The following is a 19,379-nucleotide window of genomic DNA, read 5'->3' as shown; positions in this document are numbered from 1 at the left end:
TTAAGTCTTTAATCCATTTTGATTTGTATGTTGTATATGGCAAAAGCTAGGGGTCTTCTTTCATTGTTCTGTGTATGGATATCCAGCTTCCACAGCACCATTTATTAATGAAACTGTCCTTTCTTCAATGCATGTTCATGGCACCTGTGCAAAAAATGAGTTCACTGGTGTGTGGATTTGTTTCTGGGTTCTCACTTCTGTTCTCTTGGTCTGTGTGTCTGTTTTTACGCCAGTACCATGCTGTTTTGGTTACTGTAGCTCTATAGTATCACTTGAAGTCAGGTAATGTGATTCCTCCAGTTTTGTTCTTTTTGCTCACTACAGCTTTGCCTATTGTGGGTCTTCTGTGGTACAATGAAAATTTCAGAATTTTTTTTTTATTTCTGTGAAGAATGTCATTGGTATTTTGATAGGGATGCATTGTATCTATAGATTGCTTTGGGTAGTATGGACATTTTAACAATATTAATTTATCCAATCCATGAACATGGAATATATTTTCATTTTTTTGTACCCTCTTCCATTTCTTTCATCAGCATTGTGTAGTTTTCATTATAGACATTTTTCACTTCTTTCATTAAGTTTATTCCTAGGTATTTAATTTTGACTGTGGCTACTGTAAATGGGATTACTTTCTCAATTTCTTTTTCAGATTTTTCACTGCTGGCATTTAGAAATGCTGCTGATTTTGTATGCTGCCACTTTACTAAGTTTGTTTATCAGTTCTAGAATATTTTTGGTGGAGTCTTCAGGTTTTTCCAAATACCAGATCATAACATTTGCAAACAGGATAATTTGACTTCTTCTTTTCCAACTGGGATGCCCTTTATTTCTTTCTCTTGTCTGATTGCTCTAGCTATGACTTCCAGAACTATGTTGAATAACAGTGGTAAAAGCTGGCATCCTTGTTGTGTTCCAATTTTTAGAAGAAAGTCTTTCAGTTTTTCCCCATTGAGTGTGATACTGGCTGTGAGTCTGTCAATATATGGCTTTTATTGTGTTGAGGTATGTTCCTTCTATAACTGTTATTTTGAGGATTTATATCATGAAAGGATCTTGAATATTATCAAATGTTTTTTCAGCATCAGTTGAAATTATTATACAGTTTTTGCCCTTCATTCTGTTATTCGATGTATCACACTGGTTGATTTGCCTATGTTAAATCATCCTTGAAGCACTTGGATAAATCCCACTTGGTCATGTTCAACAACACCTTTTTAATGTGTTGTTGAATTGTGTTTGCTAGTATTTTGTTGAGGATTTTTGCATGAATGTTCATCTCGGATATTGCCCTGTAGTTTTCTTTTTTTGATATGTCTGTCTGGTTTTGGTATTAGGGTGTTACTGGCCTTATAGAATGTGTTTGAAGTATTCCCTCCTCCTCTACCTGTCACAGCAGTTTGAGGAAGATTGGTATTAGTTCTTCTTTAAACGTTTGGTAAAATTCAGCAGTGAAGACATTGGTTTCCAGGCTTTTCTTTGCTGGAAGACTTTTTATTACAGCTTTAATCTCGTTACTTGTTACTGCTCTGTTCAGATTTTGGATTTCTTAATGTTTCAATCTTGGTAGATTGTATGAGTCTTGGAATTTATCCATTTCTTCTAGGTTTTCCAATTTTTTGCATGTAGTTTGTCATAGGAGCCTCTAATGATCCTTTGAATTTCTTTGGTATCAGTTTTAATATCTACTTTTTGATCTCTGATTTTATTTGAATCTTCTCCTTTTTCTTAATCTGGCTAACGGTTTGTCAGTTTTGTTTATCTTCTCAGAAAACCAACTTTTTATTTATTTCTGTGCTGATCTTTATTATTTATTTTACTAATTTGGGGTTTTGTTTTCTTTTGTTTTTCTAGTTCTTTAAGATGCATTGATAGGTGTTTAATTGAAGTTTTTTTTTAATTTTCTGATGTACACACTTAGAGCTGTAAACTTTCCTCTTAGTAATGCTTTTGCTGTATCCCATAGGTTTTTGTATGTTGTGTTTCCTTTATCATTTGTTTTAAGAAGTTTTTCAGTTTTCTTCTTAATGTCTTCTTTGACCCACTGGTCATTCAGGATATTGTTCAATTTTCATGTGTTTATATAGTTTCAAAAATTCCTCTTGTTATTGATTTCTAGTTTTATTCCATTGTGGTCAGAGAAGAAACTTGATATGATTTCATTTGTTTGAATGTTTTAAGACTTGTTTTGTGGCCTAATATATGGTCTTTCCTTGAGAATGATTTATGTGCCAAGGAAAAGAATGTATATTCTGTGACCATTGTATGAAATGTCCTGTAAATATCTATTTGGTCTGTAGTGCAGAATAAGTCCGTTGGTTTTTTGTTGATTTTCTGTCTGGATGATCTGTCCAATGTGTAAAGTTAAGGTGTCGAAATCTCCAGCTATTATTATTTTGGGGTCTGTCTCTCTATTTAGCTCTAATAATATTTGCTTTTTATATCTGGTGCTCCAGTGTTGGGTGCACATATATTTACAATTGTTGTATCTTGTTGCTGAATTGACCCCTTTATCATTATATAATGACCATCTTTGTCTCTTTTTATATTTTTTGTCTTGAAATCTGTTTTGTCTGATATAAGTATAGCTAGTCCTGCTCCTTTTTGGTTTCCATTTTCATGAAATATATTTTTTCATCCCTTTATTTTCACTTTATATGTGTCTTTATAGGTACAATGTATTTCTTATAGGAAACAGATGGTTGGGTCTTTTTTAAAAATACATTCAGACACTATATGTCTTGATTGGAGAGTTTAGTCCATTTATATTCACTGTTATTCCTTTTTTAAACTTTCATTTTAAGTTCATGGATACATGTGCAGGTTTGTTATATAGGTCAATCTGTGTCACGGGTTTGTTGTACAGATTATTTCGTCACCCAGGTATTAAGCCTAGCACCCATAAGTTATTTTTCCTGATCATCTCCCTCCTCTCAGCCTCCAACCTCTGGTCAGCCCCAGTGTCTGTTATTGCCCCCTATGTGTTCATGTGTTCTCATCATTTAGCTCCCACTTATTAGTGAAAACATATGGTATTTGGTTTCCTGTTCCTGCATTAGTTCGCTAAGGATAATGGCCTCCAGCTCCATCCATGTTCCTGCAAAGGACATGATCTTGTTCTTATTATTAGGTTTATGGAAGATATTAATAAAATTAAATAAATAGATTGACAGCAGTCTTGAAAATGTGTGCTGAGGTCTGGGCTCAGCTTTACAAGCCGAGAATGAGAAAGTAGATTTTTAATCTCTGAGATTTCTAATAGTTGAGTCAGCTGCTGTTGGAATAAGAAAAGCTCTAGTTGTCTATAACATGTTGAATTTGTCAGACTCTTTGTGATGAGCTGCATTCAATAAACCAAATGCAGAGGCATTAGTAGCAGGCTATGGCTCTGCTAGTTGAGGTTTGGAAATCACAGGATGCAATGCCTCAATTTTTGCTGTGGAACTTGATAATGGGGCATTCCATAATGAATGCCATATGAGGGGACGTGAGTATGAGTAGGCAGAGGGCACATGTATCTAGAGCTTCAGTCACTGTAGGTATCAGGAAGAAAGGCACATTTAGAATACACCTTTACACACGTGGATTTTTTTTTTTTTTTACCCCTCCTGAACTTTTTCTTTATTTTTTATTTCCACATTTTCTTTATCCAGTCTACCATTGATAGGCATTTAGTTTTATTCCATGTTTTTGCTTTTGTGGATAGTGCTGCAATGAACATACACATGTGTCATTATAATAGAACAATGTATGTTCCTTTGAATTTATACTCAGTAATAGGATTGCAGGGTTGAATGGTAGTTCTGTTTTTAGCTCTTTGAGGAAGTACCACACTGCTTTCCACAATGGATGAACTAATTTACACTCCCACCAACAGTGTATAAGCATTCATTTTTCTCTACAACCTCACCAGCATCTTTTGACTTTTTAATAATGGCCATTCTGACTGGTGTAAGGTATCTCATTGTGGTTTTGATTTGCATTTCTCTAATGATCAGTGATGTTCAGCTTTTTTTCATATGATTGTTGGCCACGTGTGTGTTTTCTTTTGCAAAGTGTCTGTTCATGTCCTTTGCCTACTTTTTAATGGGGTTGTTATTTTCTTGTATATTTCTTTAAGTTCCTTATAGATAATGGATATTAGTTGTTAGATGGATAGTTTGCAAAACTTTTCTGCAATTCTGTAGGTTGTCTCTCTACTCTGTTGATAGTTTCCTTTGCTGTGCAGAAGCTCTTTAGTTTAGTTGGATCTCATTTGTCCATTTTTGCTTTTGTTGCAATTGCTTTTGGCATTTTCATCATGAAATCTTTGCCCATTCCTATATGCAGAATTATATTGCTTAGGTTGTCTTCCAGGGTTTTTATAGTTTTCGGGTTTACATTTAAGTATTTAATGCATCTTGAGTTGATATTTGTATATGGTGTGTAAGAAGGGGGTCCAGTTTCAATCTTCTGCCTGTGGCTAGCCAATTACCCCAGCACTGTTTACTGAATAGGGAGTCCTTTCTCCATTACTTGTTTTTGTCAGCTTTGTCAAAGATCAGATAGCTGTAGGTGTGTGGCCTTATTTCTGAGCTGTCTATTCAGTTTCATTGGTCTGTGTGTCTTTTTGTACTGGTACCACACTGTTTTGGTTACTGTAGCTCTGTAGTATAATTTGAAGTGTATAGCATAATGCCTCCAGCTTCGTTCATTTTCCTTAGGATTGCCTTAGCTATTCAACCTTTTTTTTGTTGTTCCATATGAATTTTAAAATAGTTTTGTCTAGTTTATGAAGAATATCATTAGTAGTTTGATAGGAATAGCATTGAATGTATAAATTGCTTTGGGCAGTATGACCATTTCAACAATATTGATTCTTCCTATCCATGAGCATGGAATGTTTTTCCATTTGCTTTGTCATCTCTAATTTCTTTTAGCAGTCTTTTGGAGTTCTCATTGTAGAGACCTTTTACCTCCCTGGTTAGCTGTATTCCTAGGTATTTTATTCTTTATTGTGGCAGTTGTGAATGGGATTGCATGCCTGCTTTGCTTCTTTGCTTGACTTTTGTTGGTGTATAGGAATGCTACTGATTTTTGTACATTGATTTTGTACCCTGAGATATTGCTGAAGTTGTTTATCAGCTTAAGAAGCTCTTTGGGCCAAGACTAGAGTTTTCTAGATACAGAATCATGGCATCTGCATACTGTGATAGTTTGACTTTCTCTCTTCCTATTTGGATAACCTTTATTTATTTCTGTTTCCTGATTGCTTTGCCCGGGACTTCTAATACTATGTTGAATAGGAGTGGTGATAGAGGGCATCCTTGTCTTATGCCGGTTTTCAAGATGAATACTTCCAGCTTTTGCCCATTCAGTATAATGTTGGCTGTGGGTCTCCTCCTGCCGGAATTCCAGAGGCCCGAGGCAAGAGCCAGTTGCTTCTTGCCAGTTCAACTCACTCATTCCCCTGGAGTTCTTGTGGGCCAGGAACGAGTCCTTGTGTGCGGTAGCCCCATTCAGGGTTCCCAGCTTCCTCCTCCAACCAAGCTTCTGTGTCTTCCCTCTGTCCACTCTCATTGCCTTCTCTCTGAAGATCTGTTAGGAGTGTGCCAGTCATCCTTGTCTTTCTGTGACAGCTTTTCCACTTTGCTGCATCTAGTCATCTGTTTTGCCCAACCCCATTATTATTATTATTTTTTATATGGAGTCTCGCTCTGTTGCCCAGGCTGGAGTGCAGTGGCGCAATCTCGGCTCACTGCAAGCTCCGCCTCCTGGGTTCACGCCATTCTCCTGCCTCAGCCTCCTGAGTAGCTGGGACTACAGGCGCCCGCCACCACGCCCAGCTAATTTTTTGTATTTTTAGTAGAGACGGGGTTTCACCATGTTAACCAGGATGGTCTCAGTCTCCTGACCTTGTGATCCTCCCGCCTCCGCCTCCCAAAGTGCTGGGGTTACAGGCGTGAGCCACCGCGCCCGGCCTCCAACCCCATTATTCTTGATAAGTTAGGACTTACTCCTGCCATTTTGTTATTTGTTTTCTGGTTGTTTTGTGATCCCTGTCTTCTTTCTTTTCTTCCTATCTTCCTTTTAGCTAAGGCAATTTTCTGTGGTTGGATGTTTTAATTTCTTTTATTATTATTTTTTTGAGATGGAGTTTCACTCTGTCACCCAGGCTGGAGTGCAGTGGCATGATCTCAGCTTACTGCAATCTCTGCCTTCCCGGGTTGGAGCGATTCTCCTGCCTCAGCCTCCTGAGTAGCTGGAATTATAAGCACCTGCCACCATGTGCAGCTAATTTTCGCATTTTTACTAGAGACAGGGTTTCACCATGTTGGCCAGGCTGGTCTCGAACTACTGACCTCAGGTGATCCATCCACCTTGGCCTCCCAAAGTGCTGGGATCACAGGCCTGAGCCACCACTCCTGGCATGATTTCTTGCTTGTAGTTTTTTGTTTATCTGTTGTATGTTTGTTTATTTGAAGTTACCATGAGGCTTTCAAATAATATAATGCATCATTTTAAGCTGATGATAACACTGATTGCATAAACAAGCAAAGTAACAAACAAGCAAACAAAGTAACAAGCAAAGAGAAAACTAATGTTCTATTGCCAGTGAGTTTTATACCTTCATATAACTTTTCGTTGTTTGTTAACATCCTTTTCTTTCAGATTGAGAAACTCTCTTTAATATTTTTTGTAGGACAGGTTTGATATTGAAATTCCTCAGCTTCTGTTTGTGTAGGAAAGTCTTTATTTCTTCTTCGCATTTGAAGGATATTTTCACCAGATATATTCTTCTAGGGTAAAAGTTTTTTGCTTGTTTTTTTGTTCCTTCACCCCTTTAAATATCTCATGTCACTCTCTCCTGGCCTGTAAGTTTTCTACTGAAAAGTCTACTGCCAGATGTATTGGAGCTCCTTTGTATGTTATTTGTTTCCTTTCTCTTGCTGCATTTAGGATCCTTTCTTTATCCTTGACCTTTGAGAGTTTGATTATTAAATGGTGGGAGGTAGTCTTCATTGGGTTAAATCTGCTTGGTGTTCCATAACCTTCTTTTTCTTGAATATTGATAGTTTTCTCTAGGTTTGGGGAATTCTCTGTTGTTATCCCTTTGAATAAACTTTATACCCCTATCTGTCTCTCTGCCTCCTCTTTAAGGCCAATAACTCTTAGATTTGCCCATGTGAGGCTATTTTCTAGATCTTGTAGATGTGCTTCATTGTTTTTTGTTGTCTCCTCTGATGGTACATTTTCAAATAGCCTGTCTTCAAGCTTACTAATTCTTTCTTCTCCTTGATCAGTTCCGCTATTAAGAGACTCTTAATACATTCTTCAGTATGTCAATTGCGTTTTTTGACTCCAGAATTTCTGCTTGATTCTTTTAAATTATTTCAATATCTTTGTGAAATTTATCTGATGGGATTATCAATTTCTTCTCCGTATTATCTTGAATTTCATTGAATTTCCTCAAGACAGCTCTTTTGAATTCTCTGTCACATATATTCACATGTATCTGTCTCTCTAGGATTGGTCCCTGAGGCCTTATTTAGTTCGTTTGGTGATGTCATGTTTCCTGGATGGTCTTGATGGTTGTAGACATTGATTCATGTCTGGGCATTGAAGAGTTAGGTATTTATTATAATCTTTGTAGTCTAGCCTTGTTTGTACCCATCCTTCTTGGAAAGGCTTTCTAGGTATTCGAAGGGAGTTGGATATTGTGATCTAAGTTGTTGGTCACTGCATCTGTATCTGCATTAGAAGGCATCCCAAACTGGGTAATGCTGTGACTCTTGTAGTCTTGCAGACTCATGGAGGTACTGCCTTGGTGGTCTTGGATAAGATCTGGAAGAATTGTCTGGATTACCAGGCAGAGACTCTTGTTCTCTTCCCTTACTTTCTCCCAAACAGAATCTCTCTCTGTCTGTGCTAAGCTGTCTGGAAAGCTGGTGGAGAGGTGACACAAGCACCCCTCTGGCTCCCTTCGCGGGAACCACACTGGGTTAGACCTGAAGCCTGCATAGCAATGGGTCTCACTCAAGATCCACAGTAACTACTGGCCTCCACCTTTGTTTGCTCAAGGCTCGAAGGCTCCACATTCAGCAGGTGGCAAAGCCAGCTCCTCTTGTGTCCTTCCCTTCTGGGCTGCAGATTTCCCCCAGCCCTAGGCCGGTCCCAAGATGCTATCTAAGATCCAGGGCCTGGAGTCAGAATCTTTAGGAATCTGCCTGGAGCTCTATTATACTTCAGCTGAGCTGGCACCCAAGCCATAAGACAAAATCCTTTCTACCCTTCCCTCTGCTTTTCACAAGCAAAGGAGTCTCTCCCTATGGCCACTGGCACTCCAGGCCCACAGCAGGCATTTCCTGGCTACTGCTGATGCTCACTCAGGGCCCAAGGGCTCTTCAGTCAGCTTGTGTTAAATGCTACCAGGACTACGTCTCTCCCTTCTGGGCAGTGGGCTCCCCTCCAGCCCAGGGAAGGTCCGCAAATGCCATCCAAAAGCCAAGGCTGGAATTAGGGTCCCCGAGGGTCTGCTTGGTACCCTAGCCCACTGTGGCTGAGCTGGTTCCTAAGCTGTATGTCAAAGTCCTCTTTACTCTTTCCTCTTCTTTTCTCAAGCAGGAGTCTCTTCTCATAGTGTCCACAGCTGGGAATGTGCTATGTCACACCTGAAGGTAGCATGTCTCAGTCTCACTGAAGGCCCACTGCAAGTACTGCCTGGGTACCACTGCTGATTATTCAGGGCCCAAGGGCTCTTTAGACAACAGATGTTGAATCCTGCCAGGATTGAGTCATTTCCTTCAAGAGAACGAGTTTCCTCTCGCCCAGGTTGTCTGGAAATGTCATCCAGGAGCTAGGGCCTGGAACAAGGGCCTCAGGACTCTGCCTGGTGCCCTATCCTACTGTGGCTGACGTGATATTCAAGCTGCAAGACAAAGTCTTCTTTACTCTTCCCTCTCCTCTCCTCAAGCAAAAGGAAAGAGTCTCTCCTGGAGCTATGAGCTGTGCTGCCTGGGGTTTGCGAAGGTGTGGCACAAGCAATCTCCTGGCCACCCTGGCTGGTGTCTCACTAGGTCATGTGACCCCTCAAGTCCACTGGCTTTCAGCCCAGCCCAGCACAGGACTTAGAGTCTTGGTGGCCTAGATTGCCTTTCAGGTTTATTTAGGCCCCCAGAACTCTTTAGTCCACAGTGGCAAAGCTTGTCGGAACTCGGGTTCTGCCTGCTGGGATAGGTGGTTTCCCTCTGGCTGTGGCTAGTGTAAATGCTCCCTCTGTGGGTGCCAGCTGAGTTGTGCCTGGTGTTTCTTTTCACTATGACAGGGCAGCACTGAATTCCAATGCAGAGTCTCATAATCACTGCACTCTGTCCTGCAAGCACACAGATTCTCTCTCCCTGCCACGCGGCTGCTGCCAGGGGATGAGTGAGGGGTGGCATTGGCAGTTCAAGACTGTCTTTCCTACCCCCTTTAGTGCCTCTTTCAGTGATATGAAGTTAAAATCTGGTACAGTGATTGCTCACCTGATTTTTGGTTCTCATGAAGGTGATTTTATTGCAGATAGTTTTTCAATTTGGTGTTCCTTCAGGGAGGACGATCAGTGGAGGCTTCTATTCAGCCATCTTACTCTGCCTCCAGTCACATTTGCCATTATTAAACAGCCTCGGAATAGTAGTATACTTATTAGTGTGTTTAATTTTAGAATAAAAGGTAGAGCTATGGATGATACATATCAAAGGTTCCTACTAAGTTGTATAATTCTTTAAAAGGGTACTGTATTCCAGGATCCTTGATCATGTTTCCCAACACAGTTGTTTGCTAGCCTTCTGCCTTATACTTGGAAATTTTTACGCTTGACACCAGGGAATCTATTTCTGTGGCATATATTTTACTTAGAAAGCACTGCAGGGTTATGTGGTTTTACATTATATTAGTAAATCTGAGATATTCCTGGTCAGAATTATTCCTACTGCAAGTGCCTTTCCCTTTGGTGTTGTCACTAAAATGTTTGTCTCTCATCATGTGAAATATTCAAAAGAATGACAAAGAAAGGAGTCTTAACAAAAAATGTTGTAACTAATACTTGAGACTAATCACAGTACAGAACACGTTACTACGGCAACTAACCTAAATGCTGCTTGCAATATAATAGTCAAGACATTAAGAGAATTTAGCCCTAAATGATCTTACTAACTGGTTTCTACAGTAATGGTCCTGTGAATGCCATCACATTAGTAATGGTGTTAACAGTAATATGTTTTCCTTTTGGTATGGTACCCCCTTAACAAATTGATTTTAAGTCAAAACTTGATACCTCTTTTGAGACAGGTCATGCACTTGTAACGACTCCCATTTCTTCTCTATAGTTAATCAGCTGTGTTCAGCGAATACTTATGAACAGAAGGCTCCAGCAGCAATACAATCAGCAGCAACAGCAACAAATGACTTATCAACAAGCAACACTGGGTCACCTCATGATGCCGAAGCCTCCAAATTTGATCATGAATCCTTCTAACTACCAGCAGATTGATATGAGAGGAATGTATCAGCCAGTGGCTGGTGGTATGCAGCCACCACCATTACAGCGTGCGCCACCCCCAATGAGAAGCAAAAATCCAGGACCTTCCCAAGGGAAATCAATGTGATTTTGCACTAAAAGCTTAATGGATTGTTAAAATCATAGAAAGATCTTTTATTTTTTTAGGAATCAATGACTTAACAGAACTCAACTGTATAAATAGTTTGGTCCCCTTAAATGCCAATCTTCCATAATAGTTTTACTTTTTTTTTTTTAAATAGGGCATACCATTTCTTCCTGACATTTGTCAGTGATGTTGCCTAGAATCTTCTTACACACACTGAGTACAGAAGATATTTCAAATTGTTTTCAGTGAAAACAAGTCCTTCCATAATAGTAACAACTCCACAGATTTCCTCTCTAAATTTTTATGCCTGCTTTTAGCAACCATAAAATTGTCATAAAATTAATAAATTTAGGAAAGAATAAAGATTTATATATTCATTCTTTACATATAAAAACACACAGCTGAGTTCTTAGAGTTGATTCCTCAAGTTACAAAATACTTTTGTACTTAATCCATTTCTTGATTAAAGTGATTGAAATGGTTTTAATGTTCTTTTGACTGAAGTCTGAAACTGGGCTCCTGCTTTATTGTCTCTGTGACTGAAAGTTAGAAACTGAGGGTTATCTTTGACACAGAATCGTGTGCAATATTCTTAAATACTACTGCTCTAAAAGTTGGAGAAGTCTTGCAGTTATCTTAGCATTGTATAAACAGCCTTAAGTATAGCCTAAGAAGAGAATTCCTTTTTCTTCTTTAGTACTTCTGCCATTTTTTATTTTCGGTTATATGTGCTGAAATAATTACTGGTAAAATTTCAGGGTTGTGGATTATCTTCCACAGATGAATTTTCTCTCTCCTGGCACGAATATAAAGCACATCTCTTAACTGCATGGTGCCAGTGCTAATGCTTCATCCTGTTGCTGGCAGTGGGATGTGGACTTAGAAAATCAAGTTCTAGCATTTTAGTAGGTTAACACTGAAGTTGTGGTTGTTAGGTTCACACCCTGTTTTATAAACAACATCAAAATGGCAGAACCGTTGCTGACTCCAGGTTCACATGAGGAATATACTTTTAACAGTTCCCAGTACTATCAGTATTGTGAAATAATTCCTCTGAAAGATAAGAATCACTGGCTTCTATGCGCTTCTTTTCTCTCATCATCATGTTCTTTTACCCCAGTTTCCTTACATTTTTTTAAATTGTTTCAGAGTTTTTTTTTTTTTAGTTTAGATTGTGAGGCAATTATTAAAATTAATTCATCCAATACCCCTTTACTAGAAGTTTTACTAGAAAATATATTACATTTTATTTTTTCTTAATCCACTTCTGCAAAAATGACCTACAAATTTATTCATGTACAATTTTGGTTACTTGAATTCTTAAAGAAAACATTGTTTTTGACTGTGGGAGTCAACTCAACATGGCAAAACCATTTTTGAGATGATGATATAACAGGTAGTGAAACAGCTTAAGAATTCCAGAAAAAAAAAAAAACTGGGTGTAGGCTTTGCTTTAGGTATCACTGGATTAGAATGAGTTTAACATTAGCTAAAACTGCTTTGAGTTGTTTGGATGATTAAGAGATTGCCATTTTTATCTTGGAAGAACTAGTGGTAAAACATCCAAGAGCACTAGGATTGTGATACAGAATTTGTGAGGTTTGGTGGATCCACGCCCCTCCCCCCCACCTTCCCATGAGGAAATATCACTAATAAATTCTGTATATTTAGATATTATGCTAGCCATGTAATCAGATTTATTTAATTGGGTGGGGCAGATGTGTATTTACTTTAGAAAAAATGAAAAAGACAAGATTTATGAGAAATATTTGAAGGCAGTACACTCTGGCCAACTGTTACCAGTTGGTATTTCTACAAGTTCAGAATATTTTAAACCTGATTTACTAGACCTGGGAATTTTCAACATGGTCTAATTATTTACTCAAAGACATAGATGTGAAAATTTTAGGCAACCTTCTAAATCTTTTTCACCATGGATGAAACTATAACTTAAAGAATAATACTTAGAAGGATTAATTGGAAATCAGAGTTTGAAATAAAACTTGGACCACTTTGTATACACTCTTCTCACTTGACATTTTAGCTATATAATATGTACTTTGAGTATAACATCAAGCTTTAACAAATATTTAAAGACAAAAGATCACGTCAATAAAATACTAAAAGGCTCATTTTTATATTTGTTTTAGATGTTTTAAATAGTTGCAATGGATTAAAAATGATGATTTAAAATGTTGCTTGTAATACAGTTTTGCCTGCTAAATTCTCCACATTTTGTAACCTGTTTTATTTCTTTGGGTGTAAAGCGTTTTTGCTTAGTATTGTGATATTGTATATGTTTTGTCCCAGTTGTATAGTAATGTTTCAGTCCATCATCCAGCTTTGGCTGCTGAAATCATACAGCTGTGAAGACTTGCCTTTGTTTCTGTTAGACTGCTTTTCAGTTCTGTATTGAGTATCTTAAGTACTGTAGGAAAGATGTCACTTCTTCCTTTAAGGCTGTTTTGTAATATATATAAGGACTGGAATTGTGTTTTTAAAGAAAAGCATTCAAGTATGACAATATACTATCTGTGTTTTCACCATTCAAAGTGCTGTTTAGTAGTTGAAACTTAAAACTATTTAATGTCATTTAATAAAGTGACCAAAATGTGTTGTGCTCTTTATTGTATTTTCACAGCTTTGAAAATCTGTGCACATACTGTTTCATAGAAAATGTATAGCTTTTGTTGTCCTATATAATGGTGGTTCTTTTGCACATTCAGTTATTTAATATTGAGAGGTCACGAAGTTTGGTTATTGAATCTGTTATATGCTAAATTCTGTAAAGGGAGATCTCTAATCTCAAAAAGAATTTACATACCAGGAAGTCCATGTGTGTTTGTGTTAGTTTGGGATGTCTTTGTGTAATCCAGCCCCATTTCCTGTTTCCCAACAGCTGTAACACTCATTTTAAGTCAAGCAGGGCTACCAACCCACACTTGGTAGAAAAGCTGCTTACCATTCAGAAGGTATAGCAGGTAGATGGAAACCTTATTACCTGGCCTCTAAATAAGCTGAATATTTTGTAGCCTTCCCTTAGCTATGTTCATTTTCCCTCCATTATCATAAAATCAGATCCATATTTATGTGCCCCAAACAAAACTTTAAGAGCAGTTACATTCTGTCCCAGTAGCCCTTGTTTCCTTTGAGGGTAGCATGTTGTGAGGCTGTAGAGACTTACTCTAACAGTAAAACAGGTCAATCCTTTTACATGTTTATTATACTAAAAATTATGTTCAGGGTATTACTACTTTATTTCACCAGACTCAGTCTCAAGTGACTTGGCTATCTCCAAATCAGATCTACCCTTAGAGAATAAACATTTTTCTACCGTTAATTTTTTTCAAGTCTATAATCTGAGCCAGTCCCAAAGGAGTGACCAAGTTTCAGAAATGCTTTCATCTTCGCAACATTTTATATATACTATTATATGGGGTGAATAAAGTTTTAAATCCGAAATATATACTGTGTCAAAGCTCAATATGTGCCAGGTAACTAAACTGTTCACGTCACTAGCGTTGGATGTAATAACAGGATAGTGGCTCACCCCCAAGAGCTGCCATAAAATTCCATTATGATAGGTACTACCACCCTCTCTTTGGAACAACCTTCCTGACACCATTGTGCCACTAAACTTAAGGGAATCATCCTTCCTCCTTGCTCTCTAGGGATCTGTCTTTTTGATAGCGACTGTTGCACACACCTTCACCAAGAAAGAGAGCATATAAATTGAGGCCATTAGTAAAGATAATAAGGATACAACTATAATTGAAAGAATGAAGGAGTGAGGCAAATCCTAAAATACTGCAAGCAGGCCATCTTTAATACAACATATCACAAGCAATCTCTACCCAGTAACACTCCCCCACATTAACTTCCTGAACATTCTACCCTTCTCTGATAGAAACATGTAAGGGATAGGGGAGCTTGGCTGTAATCTTCAGCTTTGCAAATACGATGACTATTAAGAGACTTTCCTATGAATTATACCCAGGTCCATCCCTATGCTCCTTGTGTCGTATATGTGTTGTTTTTCAAGAAAGGTGAAGAAAGATGGCTTATATGCAAGGATGGGATTTGTTTTAGTTATATGAGGAGATAGTATAGTACTGAAAGAGAACAAAGAAGGATCGGGAAAGAGACTAAATTGGAGTGGATTGATGAAGAGCCTTGAAATCCTGAAAGAGTAATTCAGTACAGAGGATAACAAGGGTTTGTGAGGCAGATGATAATGTTTAGCAAGTAAAGATGGCTATTTGGGTGAGGGTAATTTGGTTTAGAATGCAAGGTGGAAGATTGGAGACAGGAAAATAATTGGTCCAAGCATGAAGGACAAAAGGAAAAAAAAAATCATTAGAGGCTGTACAGGATAGTGAACTTTTACAATGATACTTACAATAAAAAGGTACCTGTTACTTTACTTTCCCCCTAAGGAGGCTTTGTTTCGGAATTTTTATTTTTACACACAAAATTCACTTATTCTGATTACTATCAAACATAATGGTATGTTCGTCAGCGGCATTCCCATTCTTTCTCAATTTTTTTTTTACTCCTTTACATTTGCAGAAAGTGAGGTTGGTCCATTGAGTGTAATTCTACTTCTTTCCTCAAGCCAATTCTTAAAAAAGTGAAATTCAAATATTTCTGTTACATTTCTGTGAGACCCATTCATTCAAAGTGCTAGTAGCTTTGTGGGTAATGTTATATTTATAAGCTTTCCTTGGTATTTTCAACGTGCTTTGTAGTCATCATTGTTAACCTATACACAACGTATCTGTGAGAGAAGTGAGAATAATGCCATTTTCCTTATGACAAGTTATAAGTGAAACCAAAATCAAATCTGTTGCACTTAAGGAGGCAGAAGACATATTCTAGTTAGTTAAATTCTCCAGGTCTTTCATATCTAATTTGAGAAAAATGGGACAATAATAATACCTTGCCTGCTAGAAGGCAGGGGACTAGACCAGGTGATTTCCTAAGTCCTGTTCAGCTCCCTGAGTTAAACTTTGAGCAAAGCACAGTGTAAAGCCAAAAGGCAATGCGTTTGTCTAAGGTTACAGGGTAAATTTGTAAACAGTACTAGAAATCCCTTCCCTTTGGCTAACCCTCTCCCCTACTAAGCTATACCTTTTCTTTCCCTCTGTGTAGAAAAATGAGAGGTCTGACAGACATTTTAATGACAAAGCAGGTCAGTTAAGTTGTAATTGGCTCTAATTACAACTTCTGCTAGCTGTAACCTTTATCTTTTGCCCAGAGGCTCTCCCAGAGCTTCCTACTGCCTTTGAAACTCATTGCAGAAAATGAAAAAACATGTTTAAGGATCTGATTCTTGGGGGTGGAGCCAAGATGGCCGAATAGGAACAGCTCCGGTCTCCAGCTCCCAGCCCCAGCGACACAGAAGACGGGTGATTTCTGCATTTCTGCTTGAGGTACCGGTTTCATCTCACTAGGGAGTGCCTAACAGTGGGTGCAGGACAGTCGGTGAAGCGCACTGTGCGTGAGCCGAAGCAGGGCGAGGCATTGCCTCACTCGGGAAGCGCAAGGGGTCAGGGAGTTCCCTTTCCTAGTCAAAGAAAGGGGAAGCAGACGGCACCTGGAATATCGGGTCAGTCCCATCCTAATATTGCGCTTTTCCAACGGGCCTGGAAAACGGCACACTAGGAGATTGTGTCCCGCACCTGGCTCGGAGGGTCCTATGCCCACGGAGTCTCGCTAATTGCTAGCACAGCAGTCTGAGATCAAGCTGCGAGGCAGCAGCGAGGCTGGGGGAGGGGCGCCCGCCGTTGCCCAGGCTTGCTTAGGTAAACAAAGCAGCCAGGAAGCTCGAACTGGGTGGAGCCCACCACAGCTCAAGGAGGCCTGCCTGCCTCTGTAGGCTCCACCTCTGGGGGCAGGGCACAGACAAACAAAAACTCTGCAAGAACTTCCACAGACTTAAATGTCCCTGTCTGACTGACAGCTTTGAAGAGAGTAGTGGTTCTCCCAGCAGCAGCTGGAGATCTGAGAACGGTCAGACTGCCTCCTAAAGTGGGTCCCTCACCCCTGAGCAGCCTAACTGGGAGGCACCCCCCCAGTAGGGACAGACTGACACCTCATTCAACCCGGTACTTCTCTGAGACAAAACTTTCAGAGGAACTATCAGACAGCTGAATTTGTGGTCTCACGAAAATCTGCTGTTCTGCAGCCACCGCTGCCGACACCCAGCCAAACAGGGTCTGGAGTGCACCTCTAGTAAACTCCAACAGACCTGCAGCTGTGGGTCCTGTCTGGTAGAAGGAAAACTAACAAACAGAAAGGACATCCACACCAAAAACCCATCTGTACATCACCATCATCAAAGACTAAAAGTAGATAAAACCACAAAGATGGGGAAAAAACAGACCAAAAAAACTGGAAACTCTAAAAAACAGAGCACCTCTCCTCCTCCAAAGGAACGCAGTTCCTCACCAGCAACGGAACAAAGCTGGATGGAGGATGACTTTGATGAGCTGAGAGAAGGCTTCAGACGATCAAACTACTCTGAGCTACGAGAGGAAATTCAAAACAACAGGAAAGAAGTTAAAAACTTTGAAAAAAAATTAGAAGAATGGATAACTAGAATAACCAATGGAGAGAAGGGCTTCAAGGAGCTGATGGAGCTGAAAGCCAAGTTTCGAGAACTATGCGAAGATTGCAGAAGCCTCAGTAGCAGATGCGATCAACTGGAAGAAAGGGTATCGCTGATGGAAGATGAAATGAATGAAATGAAGAGAGAAGGGAAGTTTAGAGAAAAAAGGATAAAAAGAAATGAACAAAGCCTCCAAGAAATTTGGGACTATGCGAAAAGACCAAACCTACGTCTGATTGGTGTACCTGAAAATGATGGGGAGAATGGAACCAAGTTGGAAAACACTCTGCAAGATATTATCCAGGAGAACTTCCCCAATCTAGCAAGGCAGGCCAGCATTCAGATTCAGGAAATACAGAGAACGCCACAAAGATACTCCTCGAGAAGGGCAACTCCAAGACACATTATTGTCAGATTCACCAAAGTTGAAATGAAAGAAAAAATGTTAAGGGCAGCCAGAGAGAAAGGTCGGGTTACCCACAAAGGGAAGCCCATCAGACTAACAGCTGATCTCTCAGCAGAAACTCTACAAGCCAGAAGAGAGTGGGGGCCGATATTCAACATTCTTAAAGAAAAGAATTTTCAACCCAGAATCTCCTATCCCGCCAAACTAAGCTTCATAAGTGAAGGAGAAATAAAACACTTTACAGACAAGCAAACGCTGAGTGATTTTGTCACCACCAGGCCTGCCCTAAAAGAGCTCCTGAAGGAAGCACTAAACATGGAAAGGAACAACCGGTACCAGCCACTGCAAAAACATGCCAAATTGTAAAGACCATCGAGACTAGGAAGAAACTATAGCAACTAACGAGCAAAATAACCAACTAACATCATAATGACAGGATCAGATTCACACATAACAATATTAACGTTAAATGTAAATGGGCTAAATGCTCCAATCAAAAGACACAGACTGGCAAACTGGATAAGGAGTCAGGACCCATCAGTGTGCTGTATTCAGGAAACCCATCTCACGTGCAGAGACACACATAGACTCAAAATAAAGGGATGGAGGAAGATCTATCAAGCAACTGGAAAACAAAAAAAGGCAGGGGTTGCAATCCTAGTCTCTGATAAAATAGACTTTAAACCAACAAAGATCAAAAGAGACAAAGAAGGCCATTACATAATGGTAAAGGGATCAATTCAACAAGAAGAGCTAACTATCCTAAATATATATGCACCCAACACAGGAGCACCCAGATTCATAAAGCAAGTCCTGAGTGACCTACAAAGGGACTTAAACTCCCACACAATAATAATGGGAGATTTTAACACCCCACTGTCAGCATTAGACAGATCAACGAGACAGAAAGTTAACAAGGATATCCAGGAATTGAACTCAGCTCTACATAAAGTGGACCTAATAGACATCTACAGAACTCTCCACCCCAAGTCAACAGAATATACATTTTTTTCAGCACCACACCACACCTATTCCAAAATTGACCACATAGTTGGAAGTAAAGCTCTCCTCAGCAAATGTAAAAGAACAGAAATTATAACAAACTGTCTCTCAGACCACAGTGCAATCAAACTAGAACTCAGGATTAAGAAACTCACTCAAAACCGCTCTACTACATGGAAACTGAACAACCTGCTCCTGAATGACTATTGGGTACATAATGAAATGAAGGCAGAAATAAAGATGTTCTTTGAAACCAACGAGAACAAAGACACAACATACCAGAATCTCTGGGACACATTCAAAGCAGTGTGTAGAGGGAAATTTATAGCACTAAATTCCCACAAGAGAAAGCAGGAAAGATCCAAAATTGACTCCCTAACATCACAATTAAAAGAACTAGAAAAGCAAGAGCAAACACATTCAAAAGCTAGCAGAAGGCTAGAAATAACTAAAATCAGAGCAGAACTGAAGGAAATAGAGACACAAAAAACCCTTCAAAAAATTAATGAATCCAGGAGCTGGTTTTTTGAAAAGATCAACAAAATTGATGGACCGCTAGCAAGACTAATAAAGAAGAAAAGAGAGAAGAATCAAATAGATGCAATAAAAAACGAAAAAGGGGATATCACCACCGATCCCACAGAAATACAATCTACCATCAGAGAATACTACAAACACCTCTATGCAAATAAACTAGAAAATCTAGAAGAAATGGACAAATTCCTCGACAAATACA

The 19,379-nt window shown here is 39.1% G+C and overlaps 1 protein-coding gene across 7 annotated transcripts in view; it reads left to right on the top strand.

Moving 5' to 3' along the window:
* ATRX (ATRX chromatin remodeler) overlaps positions 1-13,240 on the top strand; it is a 296,672-nt gene extending 283,432 nt beyond the window's left edge. For 6 of the 7 annotated variants that reach the window (XM_030807624.1, XM_030807622.1, XM_030807619.1 and 3 more), the window contains one exon: positions 10,347-10,920. In XM_030807624.1, coding sequence (XP_030663484.1) covers positions 10,347-10,625 — 279 coding nt within the window. In that variant the 3' untranslated portion in view covers positions 10,626-10,920. Of the gene's footprint in view, positions 1-10,346 lie in introns of all 7 variants that reach the window. The other variant, XM_030807617.1, reaches the window with a different exon arrangement.
* Positions 13,241-19,379: the final 6,139 nt, after the last annotated feature.

Source organism: Nomascus leucogenys, chromosome X (assembly GCF_006542625.1).
Source record: "Nomascus leucogenys isolate Asia chromosome X, Asia_NLE_v1, whole genome shotgun sequence".
NCBI classification, from domain to species: domain Eukaryota; kingdom Metazoa; phylum Chordata; class Mammalia; order Primates; family Hylobatidae; genus Nomascus; species Nomascus leucogenys.
This window is presented reverse-complemented; position numbering and strand designations above follow the sequence as displayed.